Below are 20,730 nucleotides of genomic sequence, written 5' to 3'. Positions count from 1 at the left end.
CTGCCCTGGCAAGACGCATTTCCATGACTGAATGAGGCTTTAGAGAGATATTTAAACAAACCACAACATACTTAATCCCCAAACAAACACAAAGTCATAATTTCATTTAACATGATACAAGCACAACTGAAAACATAAAAAACCTTTTACCAAAGTTGAAAGTTTCAGCTCTTTTCAAAAATCCAAGTCAAAGTCACTTCTTAGACTCAAGACAAACTCTCAGCTATGAGTCCCTATAAAGGAAAAAGCAAGTTATGCAATCCTAAAGTACAATTGCACAGAGTAAACATTCCCATCCTAAAAGTGAGGTAAGAGGATAGAAAACAAATGAGCCACAGTAAGACTAAAGGCCAGCAGGGTAGATATTAAGTGCTGTGCCTCCATGCCTGGCAAGTGGGGCATATAGTGGTGAGCTGTGAGCTCCAGAAGGCTTGGGTGGCTTACATAACCTCTCTGGCTCCATTTACAGCCTGTAGATTTCTTCAGCAATCATTCTACGTTTATAGCATTTCCAAATAACTGGATCTTTATGGACCTGTTATGATTTGTGCCTAAATGTTCCCCCAAAGCCTCATGTGGCCCAATGCAGGGTTTTTCAGAGGCAGCTGAATCTAGATTGTATGATGCTGGGATTAATGGTGTGTGATTACTAAATCAGTCCACTGATTGGTTGGGCATCACCCTAATCCCAGTAGCCCAGGTAAAGTATAAAAGGGGCAGAAAGAAGCCATTAAGGCTCCTTTCTCGCTTGCCATGAATGGTTTCTCCTCTGCCATGCTGGTCTGCCATGCCACCTTGCCTTGGAACCAGTTGCCTGTAGATTGAAACCTCTACAAACTGAGCTGCATAAACCTTTCCTCCCTTCATGTTGGATGTTGGGTATTTTGTCTCAGCAACAAGGAAAGTGACTATGACAGCTTCATGCACTGTCTGCTTAAGGCTCCTTGCCTGGCCTCCCAGTCTTTCCTTTGAAATCTACATGGAAGCCTCCCATAATCCACAGCTTTTCTATTCTTCATGCTGGTAAAACTAGCATCACATAAAGGATGCCAAGGTCTGCTGTCAGTCTGTGAGTGCCTGGATTGCTGATGGTGAAATTAACCTTGGGGAACCAGTTCCCTAGGGGTCCCAAAGGCTCTCTTCTCAGGTGAAAGTTTTATACTTTTGCACCTTTGAACCTGTGATAGGTGGGGAATTGATGATTTCTCAGATGCCCTCAAAGCACCTCTTTTTGGTCCTGTACAATACTTGGTTTCTTTTAAATGGGGCTAATCTTTTCAGCAGACACTGGGCTTAACTTTATGTATGGCTGTTTTGGGGCCAACATTTAAACTTTTAAATTTTTTGTATTCTGTTTTTCGCCCCTGATTCTTACTATAAATCTGCCTAAAAGCAGCCAGAGGTACCATGCCATAGCCTGAATATTGCACTGTTTTGAAATTTTATCTTCCCAGTCAGTCAGTCCATTGTACTTAATTTTAGGCTCCTACAAAAATCTCAGGACAGATGAAGACAGATTTCCTGCTAGAGTATAACACACATGGCCTCTGGTTCAATGCCAGTGGAGTCCTTGTTCTCAACCAAAACCTCCCGAGCCTGGCCTTTGCTGTCTACATTTCTATCAGCATTTGATCATCTGAACTCTGACCGTTATCCCCCTTAAGGAGCTCTAAGGTTCCTCCAGTCTTCATCTCCAAACCTTTCTAAACTCCTCCTGTAAACTGTAACTCTAAACCTTCGAAAGGCCTCTAATCTATGTGGTCAGAGACAATCACAGCTGAGACCTCACTTCTAAGATACCAGTTTTCTGTATTTGTCAGCTTTCCCACTGTGAGACACAGTACCTAATAATTTAAAAGAAGAGAGGTTTATTTGGCTCATGGTTTCAGGTAATCCAGTCCATAGTCAGTTGGTTCCAAGGCAAAGCTATCTTGCTGGGACAATGCTTAGTTTATAGTGGCTAGGAAGCAGAGAATGGGAATAGCACCAGAGAAGAAGGGGCAACGGACCAGATATAGTACTTAAGGTTACTCTTCCATAACCCTCATCAGACTTGCCCAGGAGATGCTCTGTCAATCTCCCGAGTGTCTCCTAAGGCATTCTAGTTGACCCAGTCAAGCTTAACCATTGCATCTTTCTACTGGTAGAACATCAACTATGGACCAGCAAATATGCTTAGTGCTGGAGATTCAAAGATTAGTGAAGTCCCTGACCTAAAGGAATAATTGTCTAAAAAGTAGTTCTCAGACTATATTGTCCCCTGGGAGTCCTGCCAAAATGCAATTTATGATCCATGATTAACATTGGAAACTCTAGTTTAACATTAGAAATTCTGTGGTACTTCTAGGTCAGTACTGGTGAGTCTATGGCCGATGTGGCTCAGCAGACTGTTTATTGTCACTGAAAGGTCTAAAAGGTTGGCCATCACGGTTCTAGGTGATGACTATGTGTCTGGTCTAGAAACCATGTTTTGAAAATCTCCAGTCCATACCATCATGCTATACTATATGAGTCTAGAGGTATCTAAGTCTAGAACTTTCAGCTACAGGTCAGTGGTAATCAAAGTATCGTCCCTAAACCAGCATCATTAGAATGACCCAAGAACTTGTTAGTGATATAAATTCTTCCACTGGGGATGGATCTCAGCAAACTATTTTAACGTCCTTTGGATAAATTTGCTAAAGGTTAAAATCAGAGAATTACCTGTTTGGAGTGATACTGTTTATTAAGTCAAACACCATGTATGCTATTTAAATTAAAGTTAATGAAAATTAAATTGAAGTTCAAGTTCTGGATCACATTAGCCAATCTCAAGGGCTTAATAGCCACATATGGTTAGTTATTACCATACTGGATGATACAAATACACTCTCCTTTGGTGCTTTGAGTTTTGAACAATGGATTTGAACATCTGGGATTTTGTAGCGAGGGGATTCTGGGCAGAGGTAGAAACACCAAGAAGTAGAATCTATGCTGGAGCTGCCCATGTGTCTGTGCCTCTGGAGGTTGTGATCAGGTAGGACAGAGTCTGGGCAAGTATTTGAAATTCCTTTAGGTAAATGATTTTGGTCATAATTCTAAAGAAATGTGGGCTCATGGAAGGATTATAAGAAAGTGACATCATTCAAATTTTAAAATTGAGGTGAAATTCACATCTCATAAAATAAGCCACTTTAAGACACACAATCACAACATCATCCAACTACCCACTCTGTTGTGTCCCAAAACATTTTTATTACCCCTAAAAGATAAACTCTTCTCTCTATTCCCCAGCTCCTATTCATCACATTATTCAGATTTAAAAGCTACTTCTAAATCAGTGGGACTGAGAATAGGGACAGAGGTGAGTACTGGGTTCATTTCTATTGAGCCAGAAATGTTCAGTGAGAGAAGTCAGCCACCAGTGTTTCCAGGAATATCCTCACACTGGAAATGTACCAGGGTTGGAAGAGATGTCCGCCATCTTTGTCCCAGCCACCTTGTTGGCCGGATGAGGAAACTGAGGCTGTGGAGGATAGAGGCTTATTCAGGCCAGCCAGTGATGGCGGTCATACTGGCTCATTCCTCAGTCCATGTGGCTGCTGTTACACCTTTTCATACCCAAAGGCCTTCTCAGTCATCTGGAAAAACCTATCCTTCTTTGAAAACTCATGGTTGTCAAGGAAAATGTCATTAGCCCCTATGGGAGGCAGAATGGAAAGCTGGAAAGACCTAATAACTTTGGAGGCCGGGGCTGGGCTTGAATCTTGACTTGCTTGTTAGTCAACATGAGAAGCTCCATTTCCTCAACTGTCTCGTGGGCTGGGGGGACCCATCTCCATGGACTGTGGGGAGAATCAAGGGGTCTGTTCCAGTCTTGTGCTTGGCCTCTGCTGCTAACCCCCATAAGATTCAGCTTCTTCATTTCTAGAGGAAACAAGCTAGGTGTACCCCAGCAAGAGAAGAGAGGTAAGTAGATTGGAAAGTGCCCTAAAATAGATGTTCCTGTAAAACTTAAATTGTGTGTGTGTGTGTGTGTGTGTGTGTGTGTGTGTGTGTGTGAGGTTAAAGGTGTTCTGAGCTTGTGCGAGCTAGCTTTCAGTCATCTCTTGGTCACACTCTTCTGGGCAAGGTTTTCTGGCCAACTTTGGGGCACTGAGCTTGTACTTGTGGTGGAACGGGGCTGGATACCATTCTTGTCTTTTCACAGGGGGTCTGAAAGTGGACTTTGCCTGAAAGGCAGTTGCTGCAGGGTAAAACGCTTTCTCTTCCTCGGACTCCAGGCCAGCTTCCCATCAGTGATTCTACAGACCTCTTCCTCTGTGCCTGGAATGCTGCAGGGGCTCTGGGGAGCCTCTTTGTGCAGCTGGGCAGGAGCTGGGCTTTGTGGGTCAAGGGGCTGGGGTCTCTGTGGACCACCTGTTTCTCCTCACCCCAGCCAGTCTCCAAAGCAGATGAAAGAGAGAAGACAGTCAATGTTTTCGCAACGGAATAGGACAAACAGTACTCGGAGCTCCGCTGCTTCGTTCCTCCCGAAGCCAGCCTGCTGCGTCAGGCCACGCGCTGTCCCCCCCCCCTGCCCCCCGCAGTCTCCCTCTTCTTTCCTTTCCTTTCCTGGCCAAGCCGTCCAGCTCAGCTGATGAGATGAGACAGCGTCTCCTGAAGTCATCTTTCCACCCCGTGCGTGGGGAATGAGATTGCTCCACTTGGGTTGGCTCGTGCTCTGCAGGGGTGAGATGGAGAGACCCAGAATGGGGGGCCGGGTAGGGAAGACAAAGTGAAGCACCCCTGCCTTCTTCCTAAGAGAAAGGGCTTGATTACCACATCCTCCCCAGCAGGCTCTGGGGGTCCAGCCACCAGCCTCTCTTGCTCCACTCTGGACCTCTTTCCTACCTGGGACACAGCCTACACCTTGATTTCCCCCCAAACTGACTGCTCCTCTGTCTGGAAAATCTTGTTTTATTTGAAGAGCAGAACTGTTCCTTCCTCTCCCTTGGTGATGAGGAAACATTCTGTTGAATTTGGCATGGGCACTTCTGGGAGACCTTGGCTGTTTGTAATTCGATGCTATCAGGTTGTTACGTAACCTCTCCCGCTGGGAAGCGCTTGCATCCCCGGCCTTCTGTCCTGCTTGAGGTAGGGGGTGGGGCAGGGCAAGGTTAAGGATGCTGGGGTAGGGGTGGCAGAGTCAGGGACAAGGGACCTGGCTCATCATGGATCCTGGCTGCGTCAGGGCTTGCTGATGAGGACCCAGCAGAAGTCAAAGTACGTTTCTTCCTGGACTTTGGCCATCGGTCTCAGTGAAATGCCCTCATCAACAAGATGAAGGCCACTCCAGACCAGCAGTAGTCCTGGGTCCAAGCTGCAGCTCTGGCAATCCGGGTTTCTAGAAAACTAGTATGGTACAGGGATCTTTGGCCAGGCTCCATATTTATAGTTAGAAAGGAAGTTTGCTTCTTTAGAGGGTTATAGAATGTGTACTGCTCAGAACAGTGTTTTACCAGAATGACAAATTCACATACCTTCGTGGGACAGGCTGATCTTCTAAACGAAAATAGGCTCCTTCTGTCGTTTTTGGGGAGGATAAAGAATCCTGCAAACTGGAGAGAGGGCTCTGATAGCATTGAAACTTAATTAAAAAGCAGCTGGGCATGAATGGTGCAGTCCTGGCTACCATCCCAGCTGCAATGCCAGTTATTCAGGAGGCTGAGGCAGAAGGATCACGAGTGTGAGCCCAACTGGACAACGTACTTATTTTGACACTCTGTCTCAAAATAAAACTAAATAAATTAATTAATAAAACAAAATGACTGGGGATGTAGCTCAGTGGTAGGGTAGTTGTTTACCATGTACAAGGCCTGGATTCAATCTGCAATACTGAAAAGAAAAATTAGTTAAAAAGAAAAATATGCCTACCAAGCAGTTAAGGGATTATATTCAGTGTGTAGATGTTAGGCTGATACTTGTGCTATTTGCTACCTATAGGTAATTTCTTTTGGAGGGGAAGTGGTTTGCATTTGTGAAACACTTTTGTGATGGACTCTATGCAAAAAATCTTGCTGTGAACTTTATATCTGTGATTTTATGAAACTATTCCTGCAACCCCATGAGCTAAGTACAATCATTTGCCCCCTCGTGGCTCAGAGGATTGAGGCTGAGTGAGGTTACAAAGTGCCCAAGGCCACATGGTTGGTTCAGAGAGGCACTGGAGTTCGGACACAAGTCAGCCTGGCTCCAAAGATGTCCCCCCATGACCCTGCTCTTAATTTTCAAACTCTGGTTCTCAGGCCATCAGCATTAGAGCCATCCAGAGTCAGCATTTCCACCTAGGACTTATTAAGTTAGTTTCTAGAGCTAGAACCCAGGAATCCACATTGTCAGTGAATTTCCCCTGGTGATCCCGAAGGGCGTACACCGCCTTTGTGACTCAGCCAGGCCAGGGCAGTCGGGGCCTTTTGGAGAAAGGCGTAGGCAGTGGTGAGTACTGCTCAGACTACCCTTGTCACGATGCACCACGAAGCAATCTCACTTCCGTAGCCAGGGAAGAACAAGCAAGCAAATCCATGAATCATGGTTCTGTTTATATTTTAGTTGCTGAGGCTAAATATTTATTGCTTTAAGTAAGAGATTCTGCTTTAATTAGAGTCATAACTAACCACAAGTACGTTGAAATACATTCTCATGGCCCGAAGACAAGCATTTCTCAGCAGACAGCCAAATGTGACTGACACTTCTAATGTACCACTGCCATGGATCAAAGCATTAAGGCTTATCTAAGCTAACAGACAGCTTTCAACTTTGAAAAATGCATAAAAATTTCATTTGTGGACTTATCTATTGTTCTTCTGTAACTTACTAGGTTGCTTTTATGAGACTATGTCATAAAGGCATAAAGGTATGGGCAGTCTAAAGCACTGATTTAAAAATACATAAGCTATGTCTAGTTTGGAAGTGCATTGGAGGGTGTTGTTTGCTAGTCTTGCCCAGGATGGGTGGGCTCCATGTTAAATCATTTGGAAAGCTTTCCAAGATATTGATATCCAGGCTCTAACCAAGCCAGTTAAATCCCAATCTCTAGAGAAGGATTTTTTTGGGTACCAGGGATCGAACTCACAACATCGTGCTTACCAGGCAGGTGCTTATGCAGCTGAGCTAAATCCCCATCCAGAATGGATATTTTTTAAAGCACTCCCCCAGGGATTCTAACATATGCCCAGGAATGAGAACTACTAACCCTAGATGTTTAATGGGTGTTGGCAGTGTAGTTAGTCCTGGATTCAAATTACTGACTCTATCCTTGTGTGGGGCCATGGGAAAACCTCTTAACTCTGAGCTTTGGTTTTCTCATCTAAAAAATGGAAACAACAGTGCCTAGTTCAAAATGTTATCATGTGGATTCAGTGAAATATAGCAGAGAGGAGCGTTGGAATTGGTACTTGGTAGGGGCTCAAATTAGCAGGTGTTACTGTTACTGTTATTAACTTGGAGTGCATGTCCATGAGGAAGAGTACTGGGGGCCCAGGGACAGCTATTGTGGACTTCATCTTTTGTGGTACGAATAAACCACAGTAAGCCCCATTCGATGCAAACACATGCAGCTGATAATTAGTGTCTGCAGCCCTGGGCAGAGACTGTTATTCAAATGGTTTTTTTTCACCTGTAGCAGTGCTGGAAAGAACCCAGGGTTTGGAGCAGCACAAAGCATATATCAGGAGTAATGATTACGAGTTTTTTTTTATTTGCTTGCTCATACCTCAGACTTTTAAGCTAAATTCCTTTGGGGTGCAAGTCTGTGGGCCTGTTATCCCTTGTGTGGCTGAACAGGTAATTGTGCCCTTTTCTTAAAGCCAGTATCCAGGGTGCAATCAGATTAGCTAGTTAGCCTTGCTGGTGTAGAGGGGAATTGTCCCTTATGAAGCCACACTGGGCGTGTCCTTTGCCAACTCTCTTTCTCTCGTTCCCTGAATCTCGTGCATTCTGCTGACATGTAAGTGTTTTAAAACTGGCTGAATCCCTCCTAAGCTCATCAACTTCCAACATTCTTTTGAAAGAGGACAAATACAATGAAACATTTTTCTCAGGAAAACATACTGAGACGGTCAGTCACCTACAAAAAGGTCTTGTGAAAGGTCTTGGAAAACAAAAACAAAAAACCAATTAATGAATTTATTAATCAGGGGCCAATTTGCCCTTCCAGAAACATCCTGGAGGCAGAGAAGGATTCTTGGGTCCCCTTGCCTGTAACAGAGCAGAGCCACGGCACCTGTCTCTGGTCGGAGCTAGTGGCTCACTTCTTGGAACCAAGTCCTTGACCTCTCCTTAGCATCTGGCCTCAAAGGTTAAGCAGTCCCATGTGAATGTAAGGCACCATGGCGACACAATCAGGCTGCATCTTCTCATGCACCCAGACCTCTGGAGTCCATGAGAACAACCCCCGGGGGCAGGATGACCCAAAGCACTTCAACACACATGGTTGCTTCTTCCTTGGTATTTGAGCTTCCACTGCAGTATAAACCATGCGTCCGGGGCCATGTGGACACATGTGTTGTGCTTGCTGAGGTTCTGGATTCTCTGCTCCAAGGATGTGAATAATTGGAGCAGACTATGTATTTCTGAGAGATGTGGCTATGGGTAGAAAGACTGTGTTTGGGAAATACTGGGCTAGATCAAAGAGCTCCCCACCCGCTTGCAGAGACTTCAGTTGGCTTCTCCAGCCTCACACCCTTAAATATAAACAGTGCATAGGAGGGGGGTTGTTTTGTGTTTTGTTTCTGACTTCAATACTTGGGGGACTCCAAAGCTGGTTATGAGAAAGCCTCAAGAACGCTGAGCATTTCCAGTGTGGTGTGCTGGGCCATGGACATCAAAGGTTCCCTCAGCAGCAGTGTGAGTACAGAGGGGTGAAACTTTCCCCCGATTCTCTGCTTCCCCTAATCATTGCTTTCATTATTCACATGAGCCAAGCATGGGGAAGTCGTATGACCACAGTGTATGAGCCACAGACAGAGCTTTCCAGAAAGCCTTTTTACACGCGAACTTTGTGGAATCCTTGGCCTCTGGCTCAACTAGGATGAGGGTGGGGTGTGTGTGGGAGTGGTGGGATGGTCATGGTTAATTCAATGCAACATGCATTCAGGATGTTTCCATAAAACATGACCTCATCTCTTCCAGCCCGCTGGTTATCATTATACTGGTGGTCACTTGTGACTTAGTGGTTATAAAAATAACTTCTCTGATTACTAATGTGGAAATTCATAGATTGCATGTCGTTTATTCTTACCTCCCGCCAAGAGGCAAGAGGTTAAGGCTATAACTGACACTGTCTCTTCCGCATCAGGACAACTCATCAGTTCAAGGAAAAACAAAGCAGACAAAGCTAAACTAAATAAAACAGCAAAATCCATGCCGGATCAGTTGGACATTGGGCAGATTAAGTAGCTGAGGAAGTTTTCCCCTTTTCTGTTTTCAAGTCATTGTAGTTTCTCATCCTAAATAGTCAGTCACATTATTAGCAGTAAGAACACAATTCATTTATTCAATAAAAATTTGTTACGTGCCTACCGTGTCTTTTGTGTAAGACAGATGAGGTCCCATGGTGCAGGGACACACAAGCAGGAAGCCAGTAAATCAGCAATGTAATTGTTATGTGGGGGATAAAAAGGTGAGTTAAGAATATATTGAAAGACATTGGTTGAGAGAAAAGCTGATTACTAAAATGGTCACATCTTTGTAGGATTTTTGGAATCATTAGAGAGAGTCTACTCCCAGGGAAAAGAAGCCTCAAGCCATCACTGGCCATGAACCACCTCCCCTTTTCACAGGCGGAAGTCCAGCCAAGCAGACCACGTGGGAAGGAGGGCACCGGGTCCCAGCACTGGCATATTGGCCAGGCCATGTCCCAGCCAATGTCACCAGCACCGCTTTGTTAAGGTAGGAGACTCAGATTTCCTTGAGATGTGGAGGTTTTAATAGTGGTGAACACTTGAGTTGCCACCTGCCTTGGCCAAGTGCTTCCAGATCTCTGATGATGGCAGCGTTGATTTACCCTTGGGCAGTGCCATATGCTAATTAAAGTCAAGGCACAGTGTAACTCAGCCATCCTCTGGGATATTGCCTGAGTAGCGGAAATTGAATTGGTTCACATCCTTCATCCTTGGATCCTGGCTGTGCGTGCCAAAGAGAAATCAGCAGCAGTGGGAAGGCAGTGGCCAAGCTGATGGTGGAGAAATCAATCATTGGAGCTCTCATTGTCCATCTTTAGGCCTAGAGTCAGTGTCCTAGGAGTGGCTATAGAAGGCAACATGTCACTGGCAGTTGTATGGCCCCATCAAAGGAGCCCAGATGCCTGATTGCCCTGGAGAGGGGAATGAAGGGAAGTGATCCCAGTGAGCCAGTAGGGGAAGTATTAGCCTTTAGGTGAGAACATTCTTCCTGCCTGCTGCAATCTAGCATCTACGAAGAAGGAAGGCTCTAGGAGCTTCCTTTCTCAGAAGGACCCCTGTAAGCAATCTCACCGTTGTATTGTATTTAGCAATCTCCCTACTGTATTAAGGCCAATACAGGCAGCCAATATCTTGGCGAAGAGCTTGGCCGCAGTGTGTCAGTGTGAAAGCAGTGCCGTGCAGCTATGGAACCATGACTTATGATGGGGACTTCTCACTAACTCAAAAGGCTGCTTCCTCCCTGTGGTTCTGCCCAGCAAGGGGAACTCTCCATAGAAGCCAGTGCTTGTTTGTGGGTCCAGAAGTTTGATTCTACTGCACACCAGTTTCCTAGTTCCAGAGCCTAATGGACTTTGACATGAAGAACACAGCTGAGCAGAAGAATGTGATGTCAGCATGGTCCAGAAGCATCTCCCTACCCAGTAGGGAGGGTGGGGAGAGACTTGAGCCCCAGGGAAAGGAAAGGGTAAACGGCATTGATAGCCAGTGTAGCGGGTGGATAGGGAGATGCTTTGTAGCGGGTGGATAGGGAGATGCCATCAACTTTGGCAGCCTACTGGGGTCCTCAGGAGTTCTAGGTCAGCCCCGTGCTATCAGGAGGGGGCAGCCTGCTCTCAGCAGCTGTAGCAGGTGTGACAACAAGAGCGAGGTCTGGAATCTCTGATGTCAGGCTGGCCGGGATGAAAGCCAGACAGGCTGCGTTTTATAGGATGGGCTTGGGTGTAGCCAGAGTGTTTATCGAGAGGGGCCAAGTGTGCATGGGCTGGGCTGCACACACATAAATAACTCAGCGGCCTCCTTCCCAGTGATATCACTGAAAACCTAGTGGTCACTTTTCGCGGGTGGCGCCGTGTGCACCTGCAGTCAGCTCCTGCTCAGTGATGAAAGTGTATGATATGATTGGTAATCGAGAGCTTTTAGAGGTGACAGCTAACTAAGGGGACAATTTGGTGACCAAGAAAGTGAGTTCTTGGTGCATGGTAGCATTTGCTTGAGCAGTCCTGGAATGTTACCAGGACACAGGTAACATGTGGCATGAGCCCTTCTTAGGGTGTTTTTGGTGTTAAATTAGTTCAGATTGTAGCCAGACACTCTAGTCTCGAGAGTCGCCTTCCTGCATTTTTCTCCATGTGAATCCATATAAAGCAAATTTGAGTTGAGCTTCTCGATGGCCTGAGCAGGCCTCTGTGTAACTGTTTCCCTTTCCCTTGACTCCCTCAGGCCAGCTCCGAGAGATTGGGATTATGACCCATATTCAAGGAACTGGCTGTTCTCCAGAGCCCGAGGGCTTATCACCTGTTCTGGTAGTTTATTCCTCAAACGGTAGAGATCTACCAGGTCAAAGATAACTGCTTTAAGTGACTGAGAATTAAAGACTAGAGTCCCTTAAACTTGTGTTCCATGTAGGTTTATGGGTGAATATAGAAAAATTAACAAGTGTGTTGGGGGAGCCCATGCAAATGCAGTCACTAGTTATCTTTCAGCAGTAAAAAGTGTTACTAGTTGAGTGTGTGCCTAGTGATACACTAAGATTCCATAAGATGACAGGCTGATGTTGCACTGGACCTGTCCCCAAAGCCTGAGGAAACAATTACAGAACAGGGAAAATCCACTAGTGAACAAATGCATCCCACTATGTGTCAAGCATTGCCCCCAGCGGTCGAGAGTTGCAAATGAGCAAATCAGACAGAAAAGTTTTGAAAAAGCATTGATAGTTTTAACCTACAGCATTGGAGCAGAGTTTCCCAAGGCTGGCAGTGTGGACTGAGTCATTTCTCATTGTGGAGACCGTCTTAGACAGTGTATGGTATGTGGTGCCAGGCCTGGCCTCTTCTCTCCTACAGTTATCACAACCAGAACATCGCAGGGCAGAAGGAGGTGTCTCCTAGAAGGACAAACTCCATCAGTGATGACAGCTGTTGGGTAATTTTCCTCAGCTTTACACAAACAGGTGAAGGGTTGGTTGACATCCAAGCTGAGAGCCCCCCATTCCTGTTCAGAATGAGACCCAATCTTCTAGACAATGGGGACAAGAATGAAGTGACCAGAGTGGAATAAGGGACATTGAGCAGTCTCCATTGCAAAAACAGCCCAAGCTTCTATTTAGCTAGGAGAGCAGATAATCCCCCTGGGGTCTCCCAATGCTGTTTTAAGATATCAGAAAAACAGTCGCCTATGCGGAAAGGGGACTCACTGTTTCATGGCCAGTCTTGCAGCGGCAGCTATAAGAAGACCGTGTTTGCATTAGTGTATAGTAGTTCAGGAGTCAGTCCTGAGCAGGGGCTGACCGCAGTGCTGACCCTTTGGGCTCTCCATCACCTGGAATCCCAGCTGCTCTGTCCTCTGTAAGGGACATGAATGGCTTGCTATGGGGCATCCTCCGTGCTCTGGGACCCCGGGATTCTAAGAAGGACCCAAGGGTGTGGAGGTGCTGGAGGGAACAGGTGAGGAGAAACTGCATGTGGACTCATTCTAGACCCTCGAGTCTCTGCAACTCCTCTCTGATCAAGAGGAGGTGCCACCCTAGCGTTTCTCAGGGATAAGGAGAGAGGATGGCGAGGCACCGCACCTGCTTGCTAAGAGGAGTTGCTCCTGCGTCCTAGGGACAACTCCTGCTTCTCCACTGCAGGAAATTCCTCTCCCAGCTCCTTCACCCTGGAGAGAGGGACCAAGAGCCACTCCCCTGTCCTAGTCCCAGCACCTCCAGCCTCTCCCTAGCAACCCCTCCCCATGCTTTCTTTCTGTCCTCAGGTCAAATCTGACGAACCATCCTTGGCTTCCAGGAAACCCCTTTCTCCATTCTCAGCAATGCCCGCTGTAACACCCCAATTCTCCTCCATCTGTTCCTCGAATTCGGGACCAAGAGTCCCTGAGCTCCTCCCCAGGTAGCACAGCTTGAGGTCCAATGGGCAGAACCCTTCCCCATTCTCTTCACCATCACACAGTCTCTGTTTCAAGGCTCTTTTGCTGCTCCTTGGATAAGAACACACATATGGATGAATGGTAAAGAAAATGTGATATTTGTATACAATGGAATAATAGCCTGCCATAAAGAAGGACACATTGGAGTTGTTTGTGGAACAGATTCACCTCGAGACAATAAAATTAAGTGGAATAAATCAGACACACAAAAGTATTGCATGGTTTCTCCTATACAAGAAACACAAATTAAAAATAATTTAAAGAGCAAAGTAAAAGAAAGATAATAGGGAACAAGGAGATAGATCTTCTGCAAATGGGAAGAAGACCAAGAGATGGAAGGATAGGGAGGAGGCTGGCAGGAGGGGAGGTAAAGGGAATTAAACTGTCCTATGCGCATGTATCAACTCATCATGATGGACTTGATCATTATCCACTGCAAACGTGTGGTAATAAAACATTTTAAAAAATTTTATAAAAGAACACAAATAAGTCAGACACAGAGATGACTGCCTATAAACTCAGGAGGCTGAGGCAGGAGGATCACCCGAGTGGAGGAGTTTGGGGCTACCCTGGGCAATAGTGATACTGCACACTTTCTAAGAACAACCTTCCCAGCCTAGGCTGACCACAGCTACATGAAGGAAAAGGAAAATGTCACCGTGGAGAAATGAAACTTGCAAGGCTGTCCCCCGGCCTGTTCCAAAGATCATCTTACACACTGTGGTACAGAGCCATGGTAGCCCTCTCCTGTCATGACCAGGCCGACTTCCCTTCTCATAACCAAAGCTCCCTAGAAGTGGGAGTCCCACTGTCAGAACCAGACCTGCATCTCCACTGGTCTCTGGAGATCCAGATTCAGGGCCTGTGAGACTCATGGGCCCAAGTAGTTTTTAATAACTTTTCAAATTTCAAGGGAAAATGCTAAACTTTTAGGTGGGATAGTATGGTTTAATATAGATTATTTATGTATTCATATTGAGGTCTGTGTGCTGTTATAAAATATAATCTCTAAGTTTTTTAATAGGGGAAGAAATTCATAAAGCAAATATATCCAGGTCCCATGAAAGTCAAAGCATTACTCTGTCAAAAGCCAAGGTGCAGATGCTGGCTGTGAGGTACAGTGGTAGAGCCCATGCCTAGTATGTGTGTGGCCCTGGGTTCAATCCCCGGTGCTGTAAAAACAGAAAGAATAGCAGCAAAAAAGCCAAATGTCAGAAACGAACAACTTGGAAGTACAAATTTGTTTTTGCTTTGTTGATTCTCTTTCTCCAAGGTTTTAGATACTGTCAGCACTAATTTTTTAGGCAGAATTTGAGGTTCAGAGTAGACCAAGCATCTGAGACAGGCTTTGTAGGGTGGATACACTGTCCAAGCTCCCCAAGTTCAGGTGTAGGCTGGGGACCAAGCCTGGGATGGCATCGGGAGTATTCCTCTCATGCAGGACACACCTCAGGGAGCTGGCTTCTCTGCTTCCTTAAAGAAGGACTTTTTGATGGCCTGAGCTTGCTGGTGGTGGACTGGCTTGCTAGAGCAGGGTGAATCACCAGACCTGCCAAACTGTCTTGCATAAGCAAGAGGTTTTCTTTGTGCTCTGAATGGACTGGACACCTCTGAGGTTTCTGCCAAACTCTGAGACACTAGAATTCTGTACTGTATAATTTAAGATGCTAAACCTCATGATAGAGGGGAAAAAATAAGATGGAAAAAGAAAGGGTACAATACATTCCAAAATGTACTGCAGATTCCATTTTTCCTGCTTGCTGATTTGACTCACCAGTGACAATAATTTCTCTTAAGATGGAAAAAGAACGCACACAATCCATTCTCAAATCTAACATGGATCCTGTTTTTCTTGTTTGCTGAACTGACCCATTTGTGATGTTGATCTCTCTTAGGACAATTTAAGGAACACTAGAACAAACAACCCCACACTATCTTAGGCTTTTAAGACTGCATTGCAGTCTTCTTTGCTCCCCAGTCTGTGGCAGGAACCTTGGACTCGGGACAGGTTCTGGACCGCTCTGTACTCTGCGAGTGCTGACTCAGCACGCCGGGCTGTGCCTGGGCTGCCAGGTCCCAGGGCGCGTGTATCTCAAGAGATAAACCACCAGTTCTGTGGACTGCGAAAGTTTCAGGCAAACAGAAACACTGAGCACTGCGGTCAACAGAGAGATTCTGTCTGCTCGGGGAGGCAGCGCCTGGAGAGGAGGAGAGTGAGGCTGATGGGAGAGAAGCCATCAGCAGGGGAAGTCCCTTCTGCAGCCCCCTGGGAGGGCAGCATTGAGCCTCTCCTCAGACCTCAGGGCGGGGAAGTGGGACCTGGATTCCAGGGTCCAAAGGCTTCTATTTCGGGGAAGTCTAACCTGAGAAGGACTTGGTGCTGGCCCAGCCCTTCTGGCAGGTCCCATCCTCTCTCTGACGGCCCTCGGATAAGCCGAGCTGTCTAAAGGGCAGCCACCCTGTTCTTGCTGAAGAGTATTTTCCAACATGAGCCCAGCGGGCCTGAGGGAGATGTACTGTGCCATAGAGTAAATTATACCACGTGACTTTTGTTTTTTAAATCACATTAACAAAACTCACCTAAATCTTAGCAGTGGCTGCCTTGGGAGATGGGTTATTTCTGTGTTGTGTACTTTTATATTACTGGATGGTTCTATTTTTTTCTACCATAAACATTCACTATTTTATAATCAGCAAGAAGGCGTGGAGTGTTTCACATATCATGACTGAAGACTAAATATTTATGAGACAGAGCTGGGCAGTGAGAATGAAGTGAATATTCTCTTGTGGGTACCAGTCATGCCCTGTTCCCTCTAAGCAAGTGGCTGTGGCTCAGTTGGTGACAGGAAGAGCCCCTTAGCACTGAGATAGGTTAATTATAACACAGCATCCAATATGCACTTTACAAGGGCCTGCTCATGTGGCCCTTGTATGTGGCCTTCCTGCCTGCTTTATCCACATAATTACTCTGGAGGTAGACACTGTTATTAAAATGTCCATTTTACAGGGTAGAAAACTGAGGCACTGAGAAGTCGAGTGGTAGCTGAGATTTGATCCCACACAACATTTGGTGGCAGAGCCTGAGAAGTGAACTATGTATACCAGTCTTCTTCTCATAGCAGAAATCAAGGTGGGACCTAAAGGGAAGCCAGGCAGGCAGTGAATGTCACCTGAGGGTGGTTGTCAGTATTTTTTTTTTTTTTTTTTTTTTTTTTTTTTTTTATCGGTACCGGGGATCAAACTCACAACTGCCTGCTTGCAAGGCAGGCACTTATGCCGCTGAGCTAAATCCCCAGCCCCTGATTGTCAGTATTTGCCTTGGGCTTGTTTGGATGGGTTTTGACCATAGCAGGGCCAGGGTGGGGCCAGAAGAGCACCAATCAACTGTGTCTCCTTCTTTCTCTAGTATCCTGGACATTTTCCCCACTGTGGTGGCCCTGGCTGGAGCCAGCTTGCCCCAAGACCGGCACTTCGATGGACTGGATGTCTCCAGTGTGCTGTTGGACAGGTCTCAGAAGGGACATAGGGTAAGTGGGGGAAGCCTGTGCCTGCGTCCAAGCCCTGCAGAAAGGTAGCCTGTGACATCTCATCCAGTGCCTGGCTGCAGATATAATCAGCTCCCTGTGTCTTTGAGTGAGAAACCCAGAGGGAGAGCCAAGGTTTCCAGAGGCAGGGATCCTAGCTGTAGGGTTCACCCCTGAAGCACCTGTTCACTGCGAGCATTCGATTCATGTAACATGGAAGAACAAATGAAGGAGAAGATGAATGAGTGCATGAAAGCCTTTTTGGACAGCAGGGCCTACATGGTTGCTTTACTCCCGACACGCCTGGGAGGGTTCAGTACCCTTTCTAAGCCTGTTCCTGAGCAAACAGCCCTGGCAATGGCTTTGGCCTTCTGTTTCCCAGCGTCACCTCCTCAGCTTCCCCCTCTTTGGGGTGTTTGGAAGCACCCCGTAGCAACAGCGGCCAGGAAATGTTGGTCCTGGTGGCCTTTCCCTCTCATTTCCATGTGTTTTCCTTTCACCGAAAGGAAGAGGAAGTGGGAGGAGAGAAGGGGGCCGAGGAGTTGGAACCCCCTACATAAGACTCCCCGTTGGGGACCCACATTTCAAAGGGTCTATTTATGTCGCTGAGGGTCAGATGGAAGTGAGTCAGATGTGCTCAAGTGCACTTTGGCTGGTGGCTGCTTGCCCTTCCTTCCCAGGCTCCTGCAGCCCGCAGCGCAGGGGCCTTCGGTGCATCTGTGGATGTGAATGTGGTCTTCAGGGACAGTCAGATTGGGCCTGAAAAGGCTTTCTGCAGTGATCTCGCCTCTCCCTGGAATCCCTGCCTTTCCAGAGTTGCAGACTCCTCCATGCCTGGCCCTTCTCCTGACAGAGCAAAGCAGGAAGGTGGTTTCCGCCTTTAGCCTGGAAGTCAGCAGCGTGTGACCCTGAGGGGTTATCCAAGACGTCAGTGGAAAGGTGCTCTTGAATGTTTATTGCCATGGCTACTAATAGAATAATCAGGGTCACCAGGAAGTGCTTCAAGGACTGTGGTCTCCTTGACGTGGGTCGTTCTGCCTGTGGGCGCCAGCTCCTTCGCGCGCTCACTTCCGTTCCCAGGGGGAGCGCTCACACGCTTCCTCTAATTACGGCTTTGCACGGAGCACAGAGGCGCATCCTAGCTCCTGCCCAGGAGTCAGGCCCGGAACCGGTGGGGGCAGCAAATACAAGTCTCAGCCTCATTGTGGGGACCCGTGATGTGTGGCAGTGCAGCTGGCGTGAAGACCGATGTGCTCGCTAACCACACCCTACGGCCCAGAGAGAAACAAACAGCCTGCCGCCTGCAGGAAGCTGCTGATGGTATCTTCAAGGCTAAAGGCGCGCGGCCCGCCACCTGTGCACCACACCCAGCCTCACCGAGCACCAGATTCTGCTGGTGTTGACGAAGGCCCCCAAGATAAAACTTGAGGACGACACGGGTAGTTGCTAGGCCAGTATTTGGGTTTTGTCTTCTCTAGTCAGTCTACTGAAGTGAACTTAGCATAGCTTTTTAGGGGAGGCAGCAGGTAAAAATACGATTAGATCTGTATTTCCATGTCTGTATGCACACCCAAACACGTAGGTAGCACATATGTATTTCTCCGTGAACACAGTTTGTATTCACCTACTGATATGTCTTGAGCTTATAAATTATTCAAGATGGATTGGTTTAGAAAATCAGTGCCGTATCTAGACCCTGTAAGTACTTCCTAGCTGGTCAGCCCCAAACACTATATATGCAGATTCTTCTTAGCAATTAGTTTCTTTTCTGGATCAGAAATCAAGTAATCCTGAAGAGACGGCAACCCCTGCTACCAGGTTGGGGGGTGTCATGCAAACAGTGGGCCACCAGGCTTCACACCCATGACCTCATAACATACGTGAGTGTGATCGCAGAACCCACAGCAGCTGACACCTGCTGATGGCAGCTGATATATATTCTCTGTATTCAGCCTCTTCTGATTTCAGGAGATGGGTACTGGGAAACACACAGGGCCTTCACAGTGAGATACAACCCAAGCTTTTTTTTTTTTTTTTTAGACTGTCTTGTTAAGTTGCCCAGGCTGGACTTGAATTTGCAAACCTCCTGCCCCAGCCTCCCAGAGTGCTAGAATTACAGGCATGTGCTATCATGGCTAGCTCCAATCCTGATCTTAATGTGCCTGTGTCTAGGCAGTGAGGACAACTATAAGGAGAGAACCAAGATCTTGGGCATGTGTTGAGGGGGTGCACAGCCCAGAATCAGATGTCCTTTTTTGAGTCCCTCATGGTCATGGGAGTTGGCAATGTCACCAGTGATTAAGTCCTGACTATCTTGATCCTGTCTGAAAATCCACAACACAAATTTCCGTCATGATTGAATTTGGCCAACCCACCCCTGTGGCTGTGGTGGGCCCATCCCCAGAGGCCATACCTTAAGGAAACAGCTACTGTTAGTTTACAGTACCCATCACTTCTCTTAGGGAGGCCCCTAGTGGTGAAGGCCGTCATCTGGAGTGGCTCCTGCAGACTGATGGCCTCATCCCACACTTTGGAGACTGTGAGCTGTGCAGACCTGCCTGGTGGGGAAAGCCCACTCTCAGGGGTGTTGTCTAGGGCTAGCCTTCAGGATCTAGGATGCTGTCATGCAAAAAAAAAAAAGAAGAGGAGGAGGAAGAGGAAGAGGAAGGAAGGAAAGAAGGAAGAAAGGAAAGAAGAAGAAAGAAAGAAAGAAAAAAAGAGAAAAAGCAAAGTCCAGGGCATGGTGGTGCATGCCTGTAGTCCCAGCTGCTGAGGAGGCTGAGGCCCGAGAATTGCCTGAGCCTAGGAGTTTGAGCCCAAGCAACATAGCTGAGGCATTGTCTCAAAAGAACAAACAAACAAACAAATAAAACCCAGAGTAAATAAGCCAGGTGTGGCCTATGCCTGTGTTTCCAGAATTCTGCCAAGCTGAGGCAATCAGATCCCAAATTCAAGCCCAACATGGGCAAATTTAGCAACATAGTAAGCCCTTGCCTCAAAACAAGCAGTAAAAATAGGGCTGGGGATGTAGCTCAGTGCAAAGGTCCTGGGTTGCATCCTGGCACCACAAAACAAACAAACAGACAACACAGATTAAACAAACTGGAAAGAAAGGCATGCAAGAAGGCACACATTTTCAGGAGAGAAAGTCATCTTTGCAATTCAGACCAAGCATCTGGAGAGGAAGAAGCTTCAGCTGTGATTCGTGGTAAACGTGCCAGCTTTCTTCCTATGTTCATATAAACAAGAAAGCCACAGCCAGGCTGCTCAAAGGGAAAGAATGCATATACGTGTTCCCCGGAGTCCATCCCCACTCGTGAGAATAAGCCAGCGCACAGTTTTGCTCCCGGTTGGATACCGGAAGTTGCCCCTGGTGGACTGTGCAGCCCCATCTTATGAAGTTGCTGTCCCTGGGATGCGGATGATCCCTTTGGTTTGGAGGCTCAGCCTTGGCTTCCACCTTTTGGAGGTCTGAGTGCATCCCAAGTCCGCTGACACTAGGTTGTCCCAGTGTTTCCCTTAGTGCGTCACAAAGTCTCAGAGTGGTTTCCTGCGGTGAGAGAGGCTTGGCTTTGCATGGGGTGGAAGAAGGGAGGTTTCACTGAGAACTTCCTTTCCTGTTTGGAAGGAGCTTGTTGTCATCATGCAGGGCTTGACACGAAAGAGCACCAGAATAGCAGGTTCGGGGGAGCCCTGCCCTGGGCAGCATCCTCCCAGGGCTGTGAACCTAGGGGGACAGCTGTTTACTGTGCCAACAGATGTTTCTCATTTTTTTCAAGCCTCATGGAAACTCTGAATCACACAAGCATCTTCCTAGCAATATATACGATCATGATTCATACCAGGGCAGTTTCATGAGTCCA

The 20,730-nt window shown here is 46.9% G+C and overlaps 1 protein-coding gene across 10 annotated transcripts in view; it reads left to right on the top strand.

The window, feature by feature from the left end:
• The window catches only part of Arsg (arylsulfatase G), a 148,704-nt gene that overhangs the window by 87,101 nt on the left and 40,873 nt on the right, over positions 1-20,730 (top strand). For 8 of the 10 annotated variants that reach the window (XM_063241953.1, XM_063241954.1, XM_063241952.1 and 5 more), the window contains exons 9-10: positions 9,801-9,909; positions 16,750-16,870. In XM_063241953.1, coding sequence (XP_063098023.1) covers positions 9,801-9,909; positions 16,750-16,870 — 230 coding nt within the window. The remainder of the gene's footprint in view (positions 1-9,800; positions 9,910-16,749; positions 16,871-20,730) is intronic. The other 2 variants (XM_063241947.1, XM_063241950.1) reach the window with 1 other exon arrangement.

This window comes from Cavia porcellus, unplaced genomic scaffold (genome assembly GCF_034190915.1).
Source record: "Cavia porcellus strain 051 isolate PalLab524CR breed Dunkin Hartley unplaced genomic scaffold, mCavPor4.1 scaffold_32, whole genome shotgun sequence".
Classification (NCBI taxonomy): Eukaryota; Metazoa; Chordata; class Mammalia; order Rodentia; family Caviidae; genus Cavia; species Cavia porcellus.
This window is presented reverse-complemented; position numbering and strand designations above follow the sequence as displayed.